This window comes from Mauremys mutica, chromosome 1 (genome assembly GCF_020497125.1).
Source record: "Mauremys mutica isolate MM-2020 ecotype Southern chromosome 1, ASM2049712v1, whole genome shotgun sequence".
Taxonomy (NCBI): Eukaryota; Metazoa; Chordata; order Testudines; family Geoemydidae; genus Mauremys; species Mauremys mutica.
The window spans coordinates 296,226,093-296,243,862 of record NC_059072.1 but is presented as its reverse complement, the minus strand read 5'-3'; the positions used below and the strand labels follow the sequence as shown (position 1 = coordinate 296,243,862).

The 17,770-nt window shown below is 43.9% G+C and overlaps 1 protein-coding gene across 4 annotated transcripts in view; it reads right to left on the bottom strand.

The window, feature by feature from the left end:
- Window positions 1–17,770, bottom strand: part of DIAPH3 (diaphanous related formin 3) — a 509,860-nt gene that overhangs the window by 481,974 nt on the left and 10,116 nt on the right. The window contains exons 1-2 of one of the 4 annotated variants that reach the window (XM_045012162.1): window positions 5,759–6,012; window positions 4,041–4,073 (exon numbers count right to left, since the gene is read on the bottom strand). The exons of 1 other annotated variant lie outside the window; for it this stretch is intronic. In XM_045012162.1, the coding sequence (XP_044868097.1) occupies window positions 4,041–4,043 (3 nt within the window). In that variant the 5' untranslated portion in view covers window positions 4,044–4,073; window positions 5,759–6,012. Of the gene's footprint in view, window positions 1–4,040; window positions 4,074–5,758; window positions 6,013–17,770 lie in introns of those variants that run through there. 2 more of the 4 variants (XM_045012171.1, XM_045012145.1) reach the window with 2 other exon arrangements.

Sequence of the window (17,770 nt, the reverse complement as noted above, 5' to 3'; positions counted from 1 at the left end):
TAGGGTCACCTAAGGAAAATGGGGGAAGTTTTCAGTGCAAGTACATGAATCACAAAATAGAACAAATAATCCACCCCCCTTTGGTGAAATCCGGGTCCCACAACCACACTTTCCCTAACGTGGCATGGCTGTTGTTGACAGGGACCACAGTGTATTACAAGCAGCATTAAGAAAAGGCAGAGAGAGCTTCCTGTGTCTATTTTCCCCTCCCCACCCTCCCACCAGGCCGCTTGATTAAAAAAAAAAAAAAAGTGGGAGGCTTAACACTGGTGCCTGTCCTCAAGTACTGTCCATGTTGCTAGGGGGACGAAGGGTTTTACAGAAGTAACAGCACAAGACCTGATGCCCATGCCTTATAGCCATACTCACCATGGCTGGAGCAGCAAACCAACTCATGCAATAGCTAGGGATTCTGAGTATATTGTCGCTTGCAATGAAGTATATTAAGGGGTGGGTTTTTTGTTTTGTTTTTTAAAAATCAGCCTTGCACCAGAAACAATATATGCACTGACAATAGTTACCTTGTGCTTTGTATGCCTTACAGCTGAAAGCTTGTCCTTTGGTTAATCCTCCACACTGGGAGAGAGGCTTTCCCAGATTAAAAAGCAGAAAAAGAGGACTCGGGATGACATTTTCACCGAGATAATCAACTCTTCTGGGACAGCCAAGGCTGAGCTCAGAATGTGGAGAATTTCTCTCCCCGAGAAACTAAACATGGACAGCAGGAGTGCATCTCAGGAGCAGGAGTGTGCCATGCAAGATAAGATGCTGCGGATTATGAAGGGCCAGACATGTTGGAGTGTCTGGTTGAGCTTCAAGAAAGGCAACACAATGTTAGACTCCTTGCAGCCAAGAAAACAGATCAAGAAAAACATGTTCTTCATTTATTCAACACATGGTTGGTTGGTTCATTTTACAGAGGGAAAAAAAAAGTAATGGGGAGATTGGTTTGGGAAGGAACAACGCAGATAAGTTTCACACATTACTGTGGCTCATTGCTGAAATGGGTTTTCAAAGCCTCAGAGAGACACAGAGCCGGTCTCCTATTACCCTGGTATCTGGCTGCTCAAAATCATCTGCCAAGCAACTGGCCTCAATCCCCCACCCCGTGGAAAACTTTTCTCCCTTTGTTTCACAGATATTATGCAGCACACAGCAGGCAACAATAACTATGTGAATAGTGCTTTCTCTGAGGCCTAACCTACTAAGCAAACAGCACTAGCAACCTTTTAAATGTCCAAAGGCACATTCCACCACCATTCTGCACTTGCTCCTCCTATTGTTGAACTACTCCTTACTGCTGTCCAGTCAGCCACTGTATGGCTTCATGAGCCATGGGAACAAAGGATAGGCTGAGTCTCCCAGGATCACAACTGGCATTTTAACATCAATAATTATTTTGGGGTCTGAAAAGAAAGTTCCTGCTTGCAGCTTTCTGAACAGGACTTGAGTTCCTGAAGATGCACGCGTGTCTTTCCTGACCATCCGACATTGATATCAGTGAAACGCCCCCTGTGATCCACCAGCTCTTGCAACACCATTGAAAAGTATCCCTTTCAGCTTATGTACTCGTTGGCAAGGTGGTCTGGTGCCAAAATAGGGATGTGTGTGCCATCTATCACCCCACTACAATTAGGGAACCCCATCGAAGCAAAACCATCTACTGTGTGCTGCACATTGCCCAGAATCACTACCCTTCTTAGCACAAGTCAATTAATGGCACTGCAAACTTGGATCACAACAACTTCCAGTGGATTTACCAACTCCGAATTGATTCCCCACTGACCAGTAACAGTCTGGCATTGCAAGCTTCCATGGAGCGAACGTCACTCACTTCTCCACTGTCAAAGCAGCTCTTGTTTTAGTACTTGTGCACTTCAGGGCTGGGGAAAGCTCTGCACAAAAAGTTCCTGGACAGTGTCTTCCACATTTGAAAGTTCCGCAGCCACTGCTTGTCATCCCATAGCTGCACAACCATGCGATCCTAGTCAGTCAGTGCTTGTTTCCCTGGACCAGAAACGGCGCTCAACCATGTTCACCTGATGTGCAACCGCCACCAGAAATTGCAAACTGTTTTGCTCTATGGCTTGCAGAAAGGCTGCTTGTGACACATTGCCATTTTCCGCATGGCAGCTCCTGTCCCAGCTTCAGAAATACTGCAGGTTAAGGGATGAGGTGTTTGTAATGCTAACAAACGTGCACAGCTGAGCAGGGTCCGTGTTGCTCAAGCTATGGTGTATGTGCAGCTAAGCCAGGCTTTCAAAAAAAAGTGCAAAAAACCTTGTTTAGTTTGCAGTAGAGATCAGGGAAGGGAGGGAGGAAAGTGCATCGAATTCATGTTCCCATTACCTCCCACAATGTTTTGGTCCCATGAGGCATTGCAAACCCTACCCAAAATCCCATTAGGCTAGTTGAACTGTGGGATAGCTATGCACAGTGCACTGCTCTGTGCATCGTTGCAAGCGCTGCTAGTGAGGACACACTTCAACAAGACAATAAATGTGTTGTGCACATGCAAGATTTACTTAATTAATGTGAAGGCTCGATGTCAACTTACACAAAATAGACTTCACTTTCTAGTGCAGACATGATCCAAGATGTGTAAACTTATTGTTCTCATTTTTTTAAAAGGAAGACTGTTCTAACCATAAAGAGATGATGCTGATGTTCATCGTTTGAGAATGAAATGCAGTACCTTGAATGACAGAAGACTTGCTACCTCATAACTGCGAGAAGTCTTCACAAAGTATTTTATGTTACAAGTCTGTTTAGACACACAAACCAACAAGTTTAAATGACAACGGCTAAGCTAGTCTCAGAACATGAATTATATACTGTTATGAATGAGGTGGGAAAGGGTTTTCACCACACATTTGCCCTGAAAGGGTTAATGAAAACAGAGAAGGGGGCTAATTAACCCAACAGGCCATAGGCGAGAAGTATCAGGTGACTAAGTAATCCCCTGACAGGACTCAGGGAAAGGCCCTAAGGTCTAAGAGGGAACAGACCTTGACACCTGGAGTAGAGGGCAGGCCACTGAGGGACTATAAGACAATGAATAGGAAGGCTGTCTATGGAAAAGACTTTCCAACCCCAGCAGGTGAAACCATTTGGTGACCTGACTGGAGGCAGAGTCGGGAAAAGGCAGCAGCAGCTTGCAGAGCAAGAGAGGCTCTGCAGACCTACATAGAGAGGTGGAAGGATGACATGCAAGTGCAGGAATGGGTGTCAACCTTGCAAGCTATTCCCCAGAACTAGTAGGAGGAGACACCATCTTAGCGGTCGGAGGAGCACTCCATCACAGGGGGTTTTAGAAAAAAGTACAAACTAGTACTAAACACTATTTTAGCAAGCCATGCAGCCCTAACAGGTTAACCCAATTTTTGTATGCCTTAAACGTGATTACTACATTCATTGTGTGGTTTGCCTCAGACAGTTATACTAGTTGCCCTATGACGAAGCAGCAATTGGTACAGAGTACAGCAATTTAAAACCAATGACCAATGCTGACATTTTTACTGGGTGCATCTAGACCAGGGATAGGCAACCTATGGCACACGTGCCAAGGTGGCATGCGAGCTGATTTTCAGTGGCACTCACACTGCCCGGGTCCTGGCCACTGGTGCAGGGGGTTCTTCGTTTTAATTTTAAATGAAGCTTCTTAAACATTTTTAAAACCTTATTTACTTTACATACAACAATAGTTTAGTTATATAATACAGACTTCTAGAAAGAGTCCTTCTAAAAACGTTAAAATGTATTACTGGCATGCGAAACCCTAAATCTGAGTGAATAAATGAAGACTCAGCATACCATTCCTGAAAGGTTGCCGACCCCTGATCTAGACATATCATAGATGAGAAACCATTTTTTTCAGTTTAGCCAGATTTTATCAGTTATATTTTAGCTTTTCATTCAAACTAGCAGTATTAAAAACTGTTTTTAATGGAGACACTGTGAAGATACGCTAATGTTAAAGTTGTAGAAGATATTGGGTTAGTCACCGAGCACAGCAGAAGCAAAACTTTAAGTAGTCTTACCATATCATCTGTCAGTGTCTTGATATTTAAATGCTGTAAATTAAGGAAAAAACAAACAAACAGTCATGTCACTAACTTACTTGTAATAGCTGTTTTACTTTAAGTGGATTAAAAAAAAAACACTACAAAAACAGCAGAAGTTCAATGTGATTGAAGACTTAAAGCTATTTTAATAAACTAATTTGAAATTAGTACCTCACAAGAAATTGCCTTAGAAAGTTAGTATTACTTCTATGGGTTTGTGGGGTATTTTTTGGGTTTATTTGGGGGTGAGAAGGTTCTTGGTGCTACTGCTTACTTACAATTGACAGCAAATCATTTGAGACACACAACCATTTACATTTTCCCATCTCTAACAAAATTGTATAGTTACTGGACTGTTACTTGACTGAATAGAAAATAAGGCAATACCATGCAAGTACAGCCTAAAACAATTCAAATCTTACCTGTTCACCTGTGATATATGTGAACACTAGAACACCTCCCAGTAAATCAGGCAGGGGGGTAACCAATACAAAAGTGTCTTATGGTTCTAAACTAGGGCTGTCAATTAATCGCAGCAAATGCATGCGATTAACCCAAAACAAACTAACTATATTAAAAAACAGTCACGATTCATCACCGTTTAAAATTGCACTGTCAAACTATGATAAATATTTTTGGCCGTTATTCTACATTTTCAAATATGCTGATTTCAATTACAACACAGAATACAAAGTGTACAGTGCTCACTTGTATTATTTAATACAAATATTGGCACTGTAAGAAAGATAAACAGAAGAAATAGTATTTTTCAATTAATCTCATAGAAGTCTACTCAGTCCTACTTTTTTTTTCTAGCCAATCACTAAGAGAAACAAGTTCATTTATACTTATGGGAAATAATGCTGCCCAGCTCTTATTTATAACGTCACCTGAAAGCAAGAACAGACATTCGCATGGCACTGTCGTAACCGTTGTTGCAGCCGCTGTTGCAAGGTATTTACGAGCCAGATATGCTAAACATTCATATGCCTCTTCATGCTTTGACTTGAAGGCTCTCAAGTTTTACACAATAAAGAGATTGCACTACAGTACTTCTATAAGGTGAATTGAAAAATACTATTTATTTTGTTTATCTTTTACAGTGAAAATATTTGTCAAATAAAGTGAGCACTGTTTTGTGTTATAACTGAAATCAATATATTTGAAAATGCAGTACATTCCAAAATATTTTATAATTTAAATTGGTATTCTATTAAGTGCAATTAAAACTGCAATTGTCACTTTTTTAATCTCACGATTGTGATTTTTTTTAATCATTTGACAGCCCTATTCTAAACCCTTCTGTGAGTACCATAGTTGAGAAATTCTCAAGTTGAAAGGAAAGTTGTTAGCTGCTCCATATATTATCTCTACTTGCTGAGGTCTCTTGTCCTTTAGGGTAGTTTGGGAGGGTGCCTGTACTGGAGTTTTCCCAAGATGTGACAACATTTATCAGCTAAGAAAATAAAATGCTACCCCATACAGCTGCCACCAGCCATACAAGGCATCTACCAAGCAATGACCTAAATGCAGGGGTATAAGAGAAGGAATATTTATGGGAAAAATATTAAGTGTTCAGCAATGTCCCTACTCTGACTTCACTGAAATCAACAAAAGTTATATCATGGGACTTCAGTGGGAGAAAAAAGTTAGGTCAATGCTTAACATTTACGAAAATCTCTACATAGACTTACAGTGGGATGATAGCAAATATTGAGGATGAAATGAGGACAACTGGGTACAATAAGAGAAAATTGTCTTATTATGACCTTTTATCCAGGTCCCTCAAAGTCAGTCTTCACAGTGGGTGTTCCTCGTCTCCACGGCAACTAGAGGCAGAGTCTTTGTTCAAAGCCTGGGCTTACGACCACCTTTTAAGAAAAACCCTTCAAAACAACAGCCTTCAAAACTAAAAATACTGTTGCCCTGGAGAGTTCTCCCTAAGAAGTGGTCCTAAGCCCAGGCTCAGAACAAATATCTGGTCTGCCTCCAGTTGCTATGGAGACAGGGAGCCTCCATTATGAAGACTGTGACATGGAGGGTCTTAAATGAAAGGTCACAGTAAGACAGAATTTTCCCCCTCTCATGCCATTCCATGTCAGATGTGTCACTATGATTTCTACATTACACTAATAATCTTTAGTGAAGGAGGGGGGATTAAATGTATCCATTAAGAATTCAAAAGAAACGTACAGGTTATAAGACACCACTGCATAACACCTTTCTACCAAAGCAATAAATACTTCAGCAGGGATGACTGTGTCAACTCTATAGTGTCTGAGAAAGTAGAGTTCAAACAGTGACCAGAACGATCACGGTGGGGCATTGTGGTACACTTCCTGGAGAACACTAAGATCAACCTAGGTAACACACTGTCTACACTGACACTGCATCACCCTAACTACACAGACCTAAGCACTACAACTCTTGTGGAGGTGGAGTTATTATGTTGGTGTACTGGGTGAGTTACATTGGCAAGAGCAACATTTTCATATAGATCAGGTGTGGCCAAACTGCGGCTCGCGAGCTACACGAGGCTCTTTTACAGTTAAATTGTGGCTCACGGGCCCCCCCATGCCCTCTCATTCTCCACCTACCCAACTAGGGCCGGGGGGGGATGGGAGAGCGCTCAGGGCTTTTGCCCTGCAGGTGGGGTGATGGGGCTAGGGACTTCTGCCCAGTGGGAAGGGGGTCCAGGGATTTCACCCCCACTCTTGCTAAAGCCCCAAACACCAGCAAGCACCTTCCCTGGAGCTGAAGTCTCAAGCCCTGCCACAGGGCAGAAACCATGGGAAGATGTGCCTGGCTCTCAAACTTCTGATTATCATCAACATATGCGGCTGGGAGGATCAGTAAGTTTGGCCACCCCTGATATAGATGCTTAGTGTTAGGTTGACATAAGCTGTCTTGTGTCGACTTAACTCTGTAGCGTAGACTATGCCTTACGCAAGAAGCCTTACAACACGACTCAAGCAACTGCTTAGGGCCATGCTAAGAGCCTGGGTCTCATCATCATCTGGGGAGAAGCAACTATAAAAAGATTTTTTTTGTGGACATCGTTAAGCAGATGACCACGAGGGGCCACAACCGGGACACTGAACAATGCAGGATAACAAGCAAACAGCTCAGGAGGAGCTAGACTCAAACCAGGGATGGCAGGAAGAAGTCCAGCAGTGGAAATGTCACCTATTCATTTTCTGAGGAACTGGATAGGATTTTGATCAGACTACACATCAATGCAGGAAGGTTGTGGATCCCACTGTCCACTCTATTCCCACCCCCAAAAAATGACCAGCAAAACTCAGAGGATGTGCACAAGGAGGCCAGTGAAGAACTATCCCTGGAAAACCAGGATCTGGTCATGATCCCAGACCCTGGCACTGGCCAGGTACACTAACTCCTCGCTTAATGTTGTAGTTATGTTCCTGAAAAATGCGACTAAGCGAAACGATGTTAAGCGAATCCAATTTCCCCATAAGAATTAATGTAAATAGGGGGGGTTAGGTTTCAGGGAAAAAATTTTCACCAGACAAAAGACACACATATACACACACACACACCCAAGCTTCACAATCATCATTGCTGTGTACCAGTATTAAATTGTTTGTTTAAAACTTACACGTGTGTGTGTGTGTGTGTGTGTGTGTGTGTGTGTGTGTGTGTGTGTGTGTGTGTGTGTAAGTTTTAAACAAACAATTTAATACTAGTACACAGCAATGATGACTGTGAAGCTTGGATGAGGTGATGAAGTCAGAGGGTGAGATATTTCCCAGGGGATGCCTTACTGCTAAATGATGAACTAGCAATCGGCTGAGCCCCCAAGGGTTAACACACTGTTGATAATGTAGCCTCATACTCTACATGGCAGCACAAATGGAGGGAGGGGAGACAGCATGGCAGACAGAGATGCACACCGAGAGAGAGAGAGAGAGAGAGGGGCACATTGCCCCTTTAAGTACGCTGACCCCACTCTAAGTATACTGCCTTTTTAAATAAATCAGCAAGTTGAGGCAGCAGCTCCTGCCAGCAAGCTCCCTCCATCCTCAGCCCTGTCATGTGTCCCCCCCTGCTCTTTGGAAATGGGGTAAGCGGGGTGCAGGAGCAGGGGGACACCCTGACATTAGCCCCGCTCTCCCCCCACCCTTGCACATCAAGCAGGAAGCTCCGGAGAGCAGCACATGGGAGTGGGGCGGAGGGACAACTGAACTGCCCGCAAATGATAGCCTGCTGGTCGGCTGCCGCACAGGGAACTTAGGAGAACGGGGAGCTGATAAGAGGGCTGCCGGTCCACGCTGGTTCCAAGCCTCCACCAACTAGCTCCAATGGGCTGCTCCTCCTGCAAGCAGTGGACAAAGCAGGTGGCTGCCAAATGACATTATAAGGGAGCACTGCGCAACTTTAAATGAGCATGTTCTCTAATTGATCATCAACGAAACAACAACTTTAAGTGAGGAGTTACTCATAGACTTTAAGGTCAGAAGGGATTATCTAGTCTGACCTCCTGCACAAAGCAGGCCACAGAATCTTACCCATCCACTTCTATAACAAACCCTTAACCTATGTCTGAGTTACTGAAGTCTTCAAATTGTGGTTTGAAGACCTCAAGCTGCAGAGAATCCTCCAGCAAGTGACCCATGCTGCAGAGGAAGGCAAAAAACCTCCAGAGCCTCTGCCAATCTGCCCCGGAGGAAAATTCCTTCCCGACCCCAAATATGGCCATCAGTTAAACCCTGAGCATGTGGACAAGACTCACCCGCCAGCACCCAGGAAAGAATTCTCTGCAGTAACTCGGATCCCATAACAGACCACTGGGCATACTTACCTGCTGATAATCAAAGATCAATTGCCAAAATTAGACTATCATACCATCCCTTCCATAAACTTATCAAGCTTAGTCTTAAAGCCAGATATGTCTTTTGCCCCCACTACCCCGCTTGGAAGGCTGTTCCAGAACTTCACTCCTTTAATGGTTAGAAACCTTCGTCTAATTTCAAAGTCTAAACTTCCTAGTGTCCAGTTTATACCCATTTGTTCTTGTGTCCACATTGGTACTAAGCTTAAATAATTCCTCTCCCTCCCTAATATTAATCCCTCTGATATATTTATAAAGAGCAAGCATATCCCCTCTCAACCTTCTTTTGGTTAGGCTAAACAAGCCAAGCTCTTTGAGTCTCCTTTCATAAGACAGGTTTTCCATTCCTCAGATCATCCTAGTAGCCCATCTCTGAACCTGTTCCAGTTTGAATTCATCCTTAAACATGGGAGACCAGAACTGCACACAGTATTCCAGATGAGGTCTCACCAGTGCCTTATATAACGGTACTAACATCTCCTTATCTTTGCTGGAAATACCTCGCCTGATGCATCCTAAAACTGCATTAGCTTTTTTAACGGCCATATCACATTGGCGGCTCATAGTCATCCTGTGATCAACCAATACTCCGAGGTCCTTCTCCTCCACTGTTACTTCCAACTGATGTGTCCCCAATTTATAACTACAATTCTTATTATTAATCCCTAAATGCATGACCTTGCAGTTTTCACTATTAAATTTCATCCTATTACTATTACTCCAGTTTACAAGGTCATCCAGATCTTCCTGTATGATATCCCGGTCCTTCTCTGTGTTAGCAATACCTCCCAGCTTTGTGTCATCCGCAAACTTTATTAGCACATTCCCGCTTTTTGTGCCAAGGTCAGTAATAAAAAGGTTAAATAAGATTGGTCCCAAAACTGATCCCTGAGAAACTCCACTAGTAACCTCCTTCCAGCCTGACAGTTCACCCTTCAGTATGACCTGTTGTAGTCTCCCCTTTAACCAGTTCCTTATCCACCTTTCAATTTTCATATTGATCCCCATCTTTTCCAATTTAACTAATAATTCCCCATGTGGAACCGTGTCAAATGCCTTACTGAAATCGATGTAAATTAGATCTACTGCATTTTCTTTGTCTAAATAATCTGTTACCTTCTCAAAGAAGGAGATCAGGTTGGTTTGGCATGATCTACCTTTTGTAAAACCATGTTGTAACTTGTCCCAATTACCATTGACCTCAATGTCCTTAATTACTTTCTCCTTCAAAATTTTTTCCAAGACCTTACATACTACAGATGTCAAACTAACAGGCCTGTAGTTGCCGGGATCACCTTTTTTCCCTTTCTTAAAAATAGGAACTATGTTAGCAATTCTCCAGTCATATGGTACAAACCCTGAGTTTACCGATTCATTAAAAATTCTTGCTAATGGGCTTGCAATTTCATGTGCCAGTTCCTTTAATATTCTTGGATGAAGATTATCTGGGCCCTCCGATTTTGTTCCATTAAGCTGTTCAAGTTTGGCTTCTACCTCATATGTGGTAATATCTACCTCCATATCCTCATTCCCATTTGTCATCCTTCCATTATCCCTAAGCTCCTCATTAGCCTTATTAAAGACTGAGGCAAAGTATTTATTTAGATATTGGGCCATGCCTAGGTTATCCTTAACCTCCATTCCATCCTCAGTGTTTAGCGGTCCCACTTCTTCTTTCTTTGTTTTCTTCTTATTTATATGGCTATAGAACCTTTTACTATTGGTTTTAATTCCCTTTGCAAGGTCCAACTCTACATGGCTTTTAGCCTTTCTCACTTCATCCCTACATGTTCTGACCTCAATAAGGTAGCTTTCCTTGCTAATCCCGCCAATCTTCCACTCCTTGTAGGCTTTCTGCTTTTTCTTAATCACCTCTCAGAGATGATTGCTCATCCAGCTTGGTCTACAACTCCTGCCTATGTTTTTTTTCCCCTTTCTCGGGATGCAGGCTTCTGATAGCTTCTGCAACTTTGACTTGAAGTAATTCCAGGCTTCCTCCACCTTTAGATTCCCAAGTTCTTCAGTCCAATCCACTTCCCTAACTAATTTCCTTAATTCTTTAAAGTTAACCCTTTTGAAGTCAAAAACCCTAGTCCCAGATCTATTTTTGTTTATCCTTCCATCTAGTTTGAACTGAATTAGCTCATGATCACTCGAACCAAGGTTGTCCCCTACAACCATTTCTTCTATGAGGTCCTCACTACTCACCAAAACCAAATCTAAAATGGCATCCCCTCTTGTTGGTTCTTCAACTACTTCGTGAAGAAATCCATCAGCTATCACATCCAGAAAAATCTGAGCCCTATTATTGTTACTAGCACTTGTCCTCCAGTCTATATCTGGGAAGTTAAAGTCTCCCATGATCACACAATTCCTATTAGTGTTTACTTCATTAAAAACATTAAAGAGGTCTCTATCCATATCCAAATCAGATCCCGGTGGTCTATAGCACACCCCAAGCACTATCTCAGGGGAGGCTCTAGTAGCTTTCTTTCCCAATGTGATTTTTGCCCAGACAGGCTCTGTCTTATCCATTCCATCCCTTCTTATTTCTTTACAGTTAACCTCATCATTGATATGCAATGCTACTCCACCACCTTTGCCTTTATTTCTGTCTTTCCTAAACAGCACATAGCCTTCAATACCTGTACTCCAGTCATGACTACTATTCCACCATGTTTCTGTTATCCCTATAATATCCGGTTTCACTTGCTGCACCAGTAGCTCTAGTTCCTCCATTTCGTTACCTAGGCTCCTCGCATTAGTGTACAGACATCTTAATTTTTGCCGTTTGGCTTCACTGACATTCTTTACCCTGTTAGGCACAGACATTCTACCACCAGCATCACCTATTAGACTGGTATCTACACTACCCTTCCTCCTTATGTCAATTCTTCTGCCCACGGCTGTATCCTCTCTTACTTTGTTTTCTTCCCTCTCAAGGTTCAATTCCGGCGTGGAGATTACCTGGACATCTCCCAACCATCTCCCCCAAATTCCTAGTTTAAAGCTCTCTTAATCAGTTGGGCGAGCCTCCATCCTAAACGTCTATTTCCCTCCTTACTCAGGTGAAGTCCATCCTGAGAGAACAGTCTTCTGTCCATAAATGCTTCCCAGTGGCCGTACATCCCAAAGCCCTCCTTATAGCACCACTGCCTGAGCCATCTGTTGATCGCCATAATCTTGTCACACCTTTGTTGCCCTTCTCTAGGAACCGGCAGAATCCCACTGAAGATCACCTGAGCCTTGATTTCTTTAAGCGTCTTCCCCAGTCTGGCATAGTCTCCCTTGATACATTCCAGCAAGAATCTAGCCGTATCATTCGTTCCCAGATGAAGGACAATCAACGGATTCTTTCCCGCTCCCGTTAGGATCCTTTTCAGCCTCAGGTCCACATCCCGTATCTTAGCACCCGGCAGACAGCACACCTTTCTGTTCTCCAGATCAGCTCTAGTTACAGGCCTGTCTATTCTTCTCAGTAACGAGTCCCCAATCACATAGACCTGCCTTTTCCTGGTGACAGTGTGATTCTCCCGTCTATCCCCTGCTCTCAGTGGCTGCAAGTCCTCTTGATTCCTATTCACCCTTGCAATCCTCCACAACCCTTCCCGTATCCTCCGGGGGCTCATATTTGGTGTTGTCTCCATTGACTCCTCCCCTCTTCCTGTAGGACTAGCAGCTCTTCTCTTTCTCCTTGCCCTCTCACCTTCAGCGACCACCTGCTGTGCCCCTTCTCCATTTTCCAACTCTGCAAACCTGTTCCTGAGTTCTATTTCTCCTTCACTGGCACGTCTTTTCCTCTGCCTGGTTCTCTTAGTCACATGCTTCCACTGTCCACTTTCCTCACCCAGCAGTCTCTCCTCAAAATTCTTTGGTCCTGCTGCCATCTGCATGTCTGAGCTTATCCCTTCAGCCTTTTCAGGTCTTTGCTCCATCATCTTCTCGAACCCCCTTCTAAACTCGACCAGAGTTTCCACCTGCATCTCCAGTCCTCGGATCTTTTCTTCCATCAGCTCTATCAGGCGGCACTTCACGCAGACAAAAAACTCTTTTCAGGTACCCCCTCCAGGATCATGTACATGCCGCAGCTTCCACATCCAGTCATCTTCGTTGTGTCTTTCACTGCTGCCTCTGTATCGGTCATAGCCTTCCTACCTAAAACCTATTAGTCCAAGAACCACAAAACAAAACAAACCCCCAACAGGCACCAGAACACTGGCAGACCACCACCCACTCCCTTCGCTAGCCTGTCAGTTCCTCTGCCTAGGTCTCAGTCTCCCCTGCAAAACTCCCTCTGAAACTCTATAAGACTAGCCCAATTCCTGCTGTGCAGAAACCCATACTGATCTCCAGACAAACACCCAGGCTAGGATAGAGAAGGCAGATCCTCTTGAAGGAGCCTTGGCATGGAAGTCTCTTTCTTTAAAATTCATCATCATTATTTTGCTATATTGCCATATTAGCTTCTGTTCCGGTTGCCCCTTGGCTGCAGACATTTTAGACAGACATGAGCTTTAGTCTGTAGCCTCTGCAGTCTGTAGCAGCTATCCCAGCCAGGCTAATGCCCTGGCTATCAACTGTTTTCAAGTCCATAGCACAGATGGCATATGCCCACCCATCTATTTCTTTTCCTTCCCTACATCTGTCCTGCCTAGCCAACACACCACCACCCCAAGCTCCATTTCCCAGCTCACAATGGCATCCAGCAGCATGGTGCAGCCTGCACTCCAGTCACCCTCTGGTGGCATATTCCAATAATAAAAACATTAATTTGTGCAAAATTTAGTCTGAGACAGTGGTCACAAGAAAAGAAATTTGATTAGCATTCTTGCTTTACATGAGGTACACATTATCATTGTATACCTGTAAGGGTACAAGGACCACAACTCCTTGCTTATTAATAAATGCCCTTCAACACACATTCTTACAGAAAAAGAGCTTTGCCTTAGGGAAAGCAAATCTCTTAATGGCTTCTCTTAGGCTTACATAGAGATACTCTGGGAACTATGTGCTTCAGACAATGGTTACAGAACCCTATATATATATATTATATATATTTTGCTACAAAATTTCACCATGGGACAAAGCAGAACCTAAGCTACGACTGACAAATTGCTGCATTTTTGTCTGGACAGCATGGGAGCTAACTACAAAGTCATTCTCCCCAGTGTAAGTCACAATTCCCTGGCACTCCTGCACCATTTCTATGGTAGGACTATCTTAGTGACTAACTTCACAACTTATCTTGCTCATCCGCCCTTTGCCTTTTTGACTAAGACCATTCTCTCCCTTCAACTCTACCCACCTCAGGGTAATGTAATCAAGTCAGGACAGCCCAAAGGGAATGTAGAAGGCATTACTATCCAGCTAACACACCAGATGCCCACGTGCTAATCTCTGACACAGTATTAGCAAATCTGCAAACCCAAACTGAAAACAGAATTCCCACCTCCCCCAATCTCTAAGGCACAGAGCCAAATCCTAGCAGCGTATCCTACAAGACAAAAATCCCAGTACAGCCTCCTTATGCACATACCACTTACCATCGCTGAGATTCCCCCAAAACTGGGAAGAATCTCAGGAGGGAAAATCAGAAATGCATATTAAAAAGTGTTGTCAGTCTCTTTTGGAACACAAAACACGATTACTTGTGTTTTTCTCCTGTGCCCACAGCTGAGGTACCCACAGCGGCCTGATCATCAAGAACAGGGCCTATATCAACAGCTGAGCAGGGGGCGAGAACAGACAACTCAGAATGTTATGTTAAGGTACCTCATTGCAAAGTCAAACAAACGAAAATAAAAACAGGCAGGGAAATGGAGGCTGTACTTGGCGGAGGGGAGGAGGGGAGCTCTCCAGGGAGATTCTTTGGCCACTTCAACAGAGTGTCACAATGGCCAGGGACAATGCTACCATAGCAAGAAAAACTACTGAAAGAAAGGGACACACAGAGGCAAATCCTGGAAGCAAGACGGACCCAGAATGCTCTGCTACATTACATGCTACTGTTCAGGGAACAGACAATGCAGGGTTGTAAACTAGGACCCAGCCATGTTCTGCAACCTCTGGATAATACAGTATACTGGGAACACCAGAAACTCCTCCCTGCTGTACTGCAACAGCATTGTTCCCAAAATTCATTCCCTTCACAGACCCAAACCCAGGGCAGTAAGAACAGCTGCATCTGGGAGCCCAGCTCTTTTGAGCCATCTAATGCCCCTAATAACTTTGAACTTTTCCTGTTTGAAGTCTTCTAATGTTGAGGGGCAGAGGGAGAGAGGCAAGGCACCTACACTTGCTTGTTACTTGAATCCCCCCCCTCGCTGTGTCATTTTGAACCTTTTATTATTGTTCTAATTAAAGTTCTCTCTCTCTGCTACATTACATTCTTTAAAAATAAGAAAAAAAAATCAATCTTTAACCATTTTAAGAGTCAATGCATTTTACAGATGTAGTAAGATGAGGCCCTGAAACAAACTCGTGTCAGAGGCCTAGTCTAAGGCCTGAAGGCTGAAGAAGCCTGAACCAAAGTACTTCCAGGCATTGCTAAACAAAAGCTGGGCTGTGAGCCAGAGGCAGGCCTCACTCACAGAAATTGGCGAGAAGAGGGTTGTTAGAAGCAGGTGCATTCACACATAAGGGCTAATAAGAGGAACTTGTGCCAAGATGGCACCTGGACAGCCTGATACAAGGACACTCCATAGACATAACAAGGAACAGGCAGGTGTATCTGAAAGACAGGACAGCATGATGGATAGATCTGTATATCTGGAACAACATGATCAAAAGGGACAGCACCCTAATGAGCCAAGAGGCTGTACCTCAATACATCAGGAGAGATGAGTAATCTGTCCTGTAACTATATAAAAGTAAGTCCCAGAGTGCGCATCTTTGGCCACCTAGGGGGCAGCGGAAAGTCCCGCCACTGACTGAGCTGTGTCCATTGCCAGGGGGGACATATTCATAGTATGTCCTGTAGAGTCTATAGGAAACTATTACTGTGCTTCGTTTGACAATAAACCTGGCTCGGGTTCCTTCATACCTTACTAGAGTCTGTGGTCTTTGGGGGCTCTCTCGGGGTTTGCTGCGACAGCTATCTGCGCAGAGCTGGAGCAGCACGCAGAGGGAACACGCACGCAACCGACTTATCATCAAACAAGAGCAGAGCACCACACCGGTAGCTACTAACAACAACAGAGAAAATCTATAGATTTTAAATGCATAGGATTTTCTATGCATAAACAAAATAAAATAAGGATTGCCCAATATTCCACTTCCACCACTCAAACACTACAGTGCTCACAAGCCATTCCACCCACCCTCCACGGGTTAACAGATTGATGTCATATTGCACTTTTTCAGGTCTGATATTCAGAAGTAAGAGCTATAGACATCCCTGACAATATTGCGCTAACAATTTCCATTTTCTAATGGAGCCTAGCTAACTGCTGAGCAAGTCTCTGCACCTCTGCCCAACTTTCCTGCCTCTCATCATTAAAGCTTTTTCCCTTATTCTTATGAATGTTGTGCAAAATGCAGCATGCAGCTTTAATCTTAGGCACATTTTTTTCCCCTATAGACTCTAATCTATTCCACAGACAGTTCCACCTTCCTTACAAAGCAGCCACACACACAATCCAACTACTTCATTCTCTGCCATAAATCATTAAATTGGTTTAGAAGTACCAGTAGCTCTCTCTCTACAATTTCGGCTGATATCATGACTAAGTAAGATTCTGTCACGGAAGTCACAGAATCTGACTTCCAGAGAGCTCCATGACATTTTCCTCTTCAGCCCCAGGGCACAGGGGCTGGAACTATCAGCTGGCGAGGGAGCCCTGCAGTTGCCCAGCCACTGCAGGGGGACCCCACAGCTCTCAGCCATGGGTCCACAGCTCCAAGCTACCACGGGCAGCAGGGGTAACCCCACAGTCCCAGCAGCGGTGGGTGCTGGACTCTTCTCCCTACCCATTTTGTCTCAGTTATTTTTAGTAAAAGTCAGGGACAGGTCACAGGCTTCTGTGAATTTGTTTATTGCCTGTGACCTGTCCCTGACTTTTACTAAAAATATCCGTGACAAAATTTTAACCTTAATAATGGCTACCAGAAACAACTTCCCATTAGGGAATGTTTAATGGAATTGGACAAAAGAAGCTTGAATAGAAGGGTTTGACAAACACATGACTGTTCACCAGCAGAACTGTAGACTTTAGTGAAGATGGCAGATACTTAACTTTTCAGAAAGCTAGATATTAAGGAAGCTAGCAGACACTTCGCTCATCCAGCCTGGACAGGCCTAAGACCAACAATCTGCAGGCTCAACAGTTAAAAAAACAAAACAAAAACAAAAAACCCTGCCACACCCCTCCTGAACCCCAACCCCCTGCCCTGAGCCCCCTGCTGCATCCCTCCTGCACCCCAACCCCCTTCCCTGAGCCCTCTGCTGCACCCCGCACCCCTCCTGCACCCCAACCCCCTGCCCTGAGCCCCCTGCCGCACCCCAACCCCCTGCCGCACCCCTCCTGCATGCCCTGGGTGCAGGACAAGAAGCAGAGATAAAATTTCTTGACACGTTAAATGATTGCTTCTTGGAGCAGCTAGTCCCGGAACCCATAAGAAGAGAGGCATTTATTGATTTAGTCTTAAGTGTTGCATAGGATCTGGTCTAAGAACATAGCTAAACTGCTTGGTAATAGTGACCATAACACAGTAAAATTTAACATCCCAGGTGGGGGAGGGGGAGACAGCAAAGCAGCCCACCACAGTAACATTTAATTTCAGAAAGGGGAACTACACAAAAATGAGGAAATTATAGTTAAACAGGAATTAAAAGGTACAATGCCAAAAGTGAAAT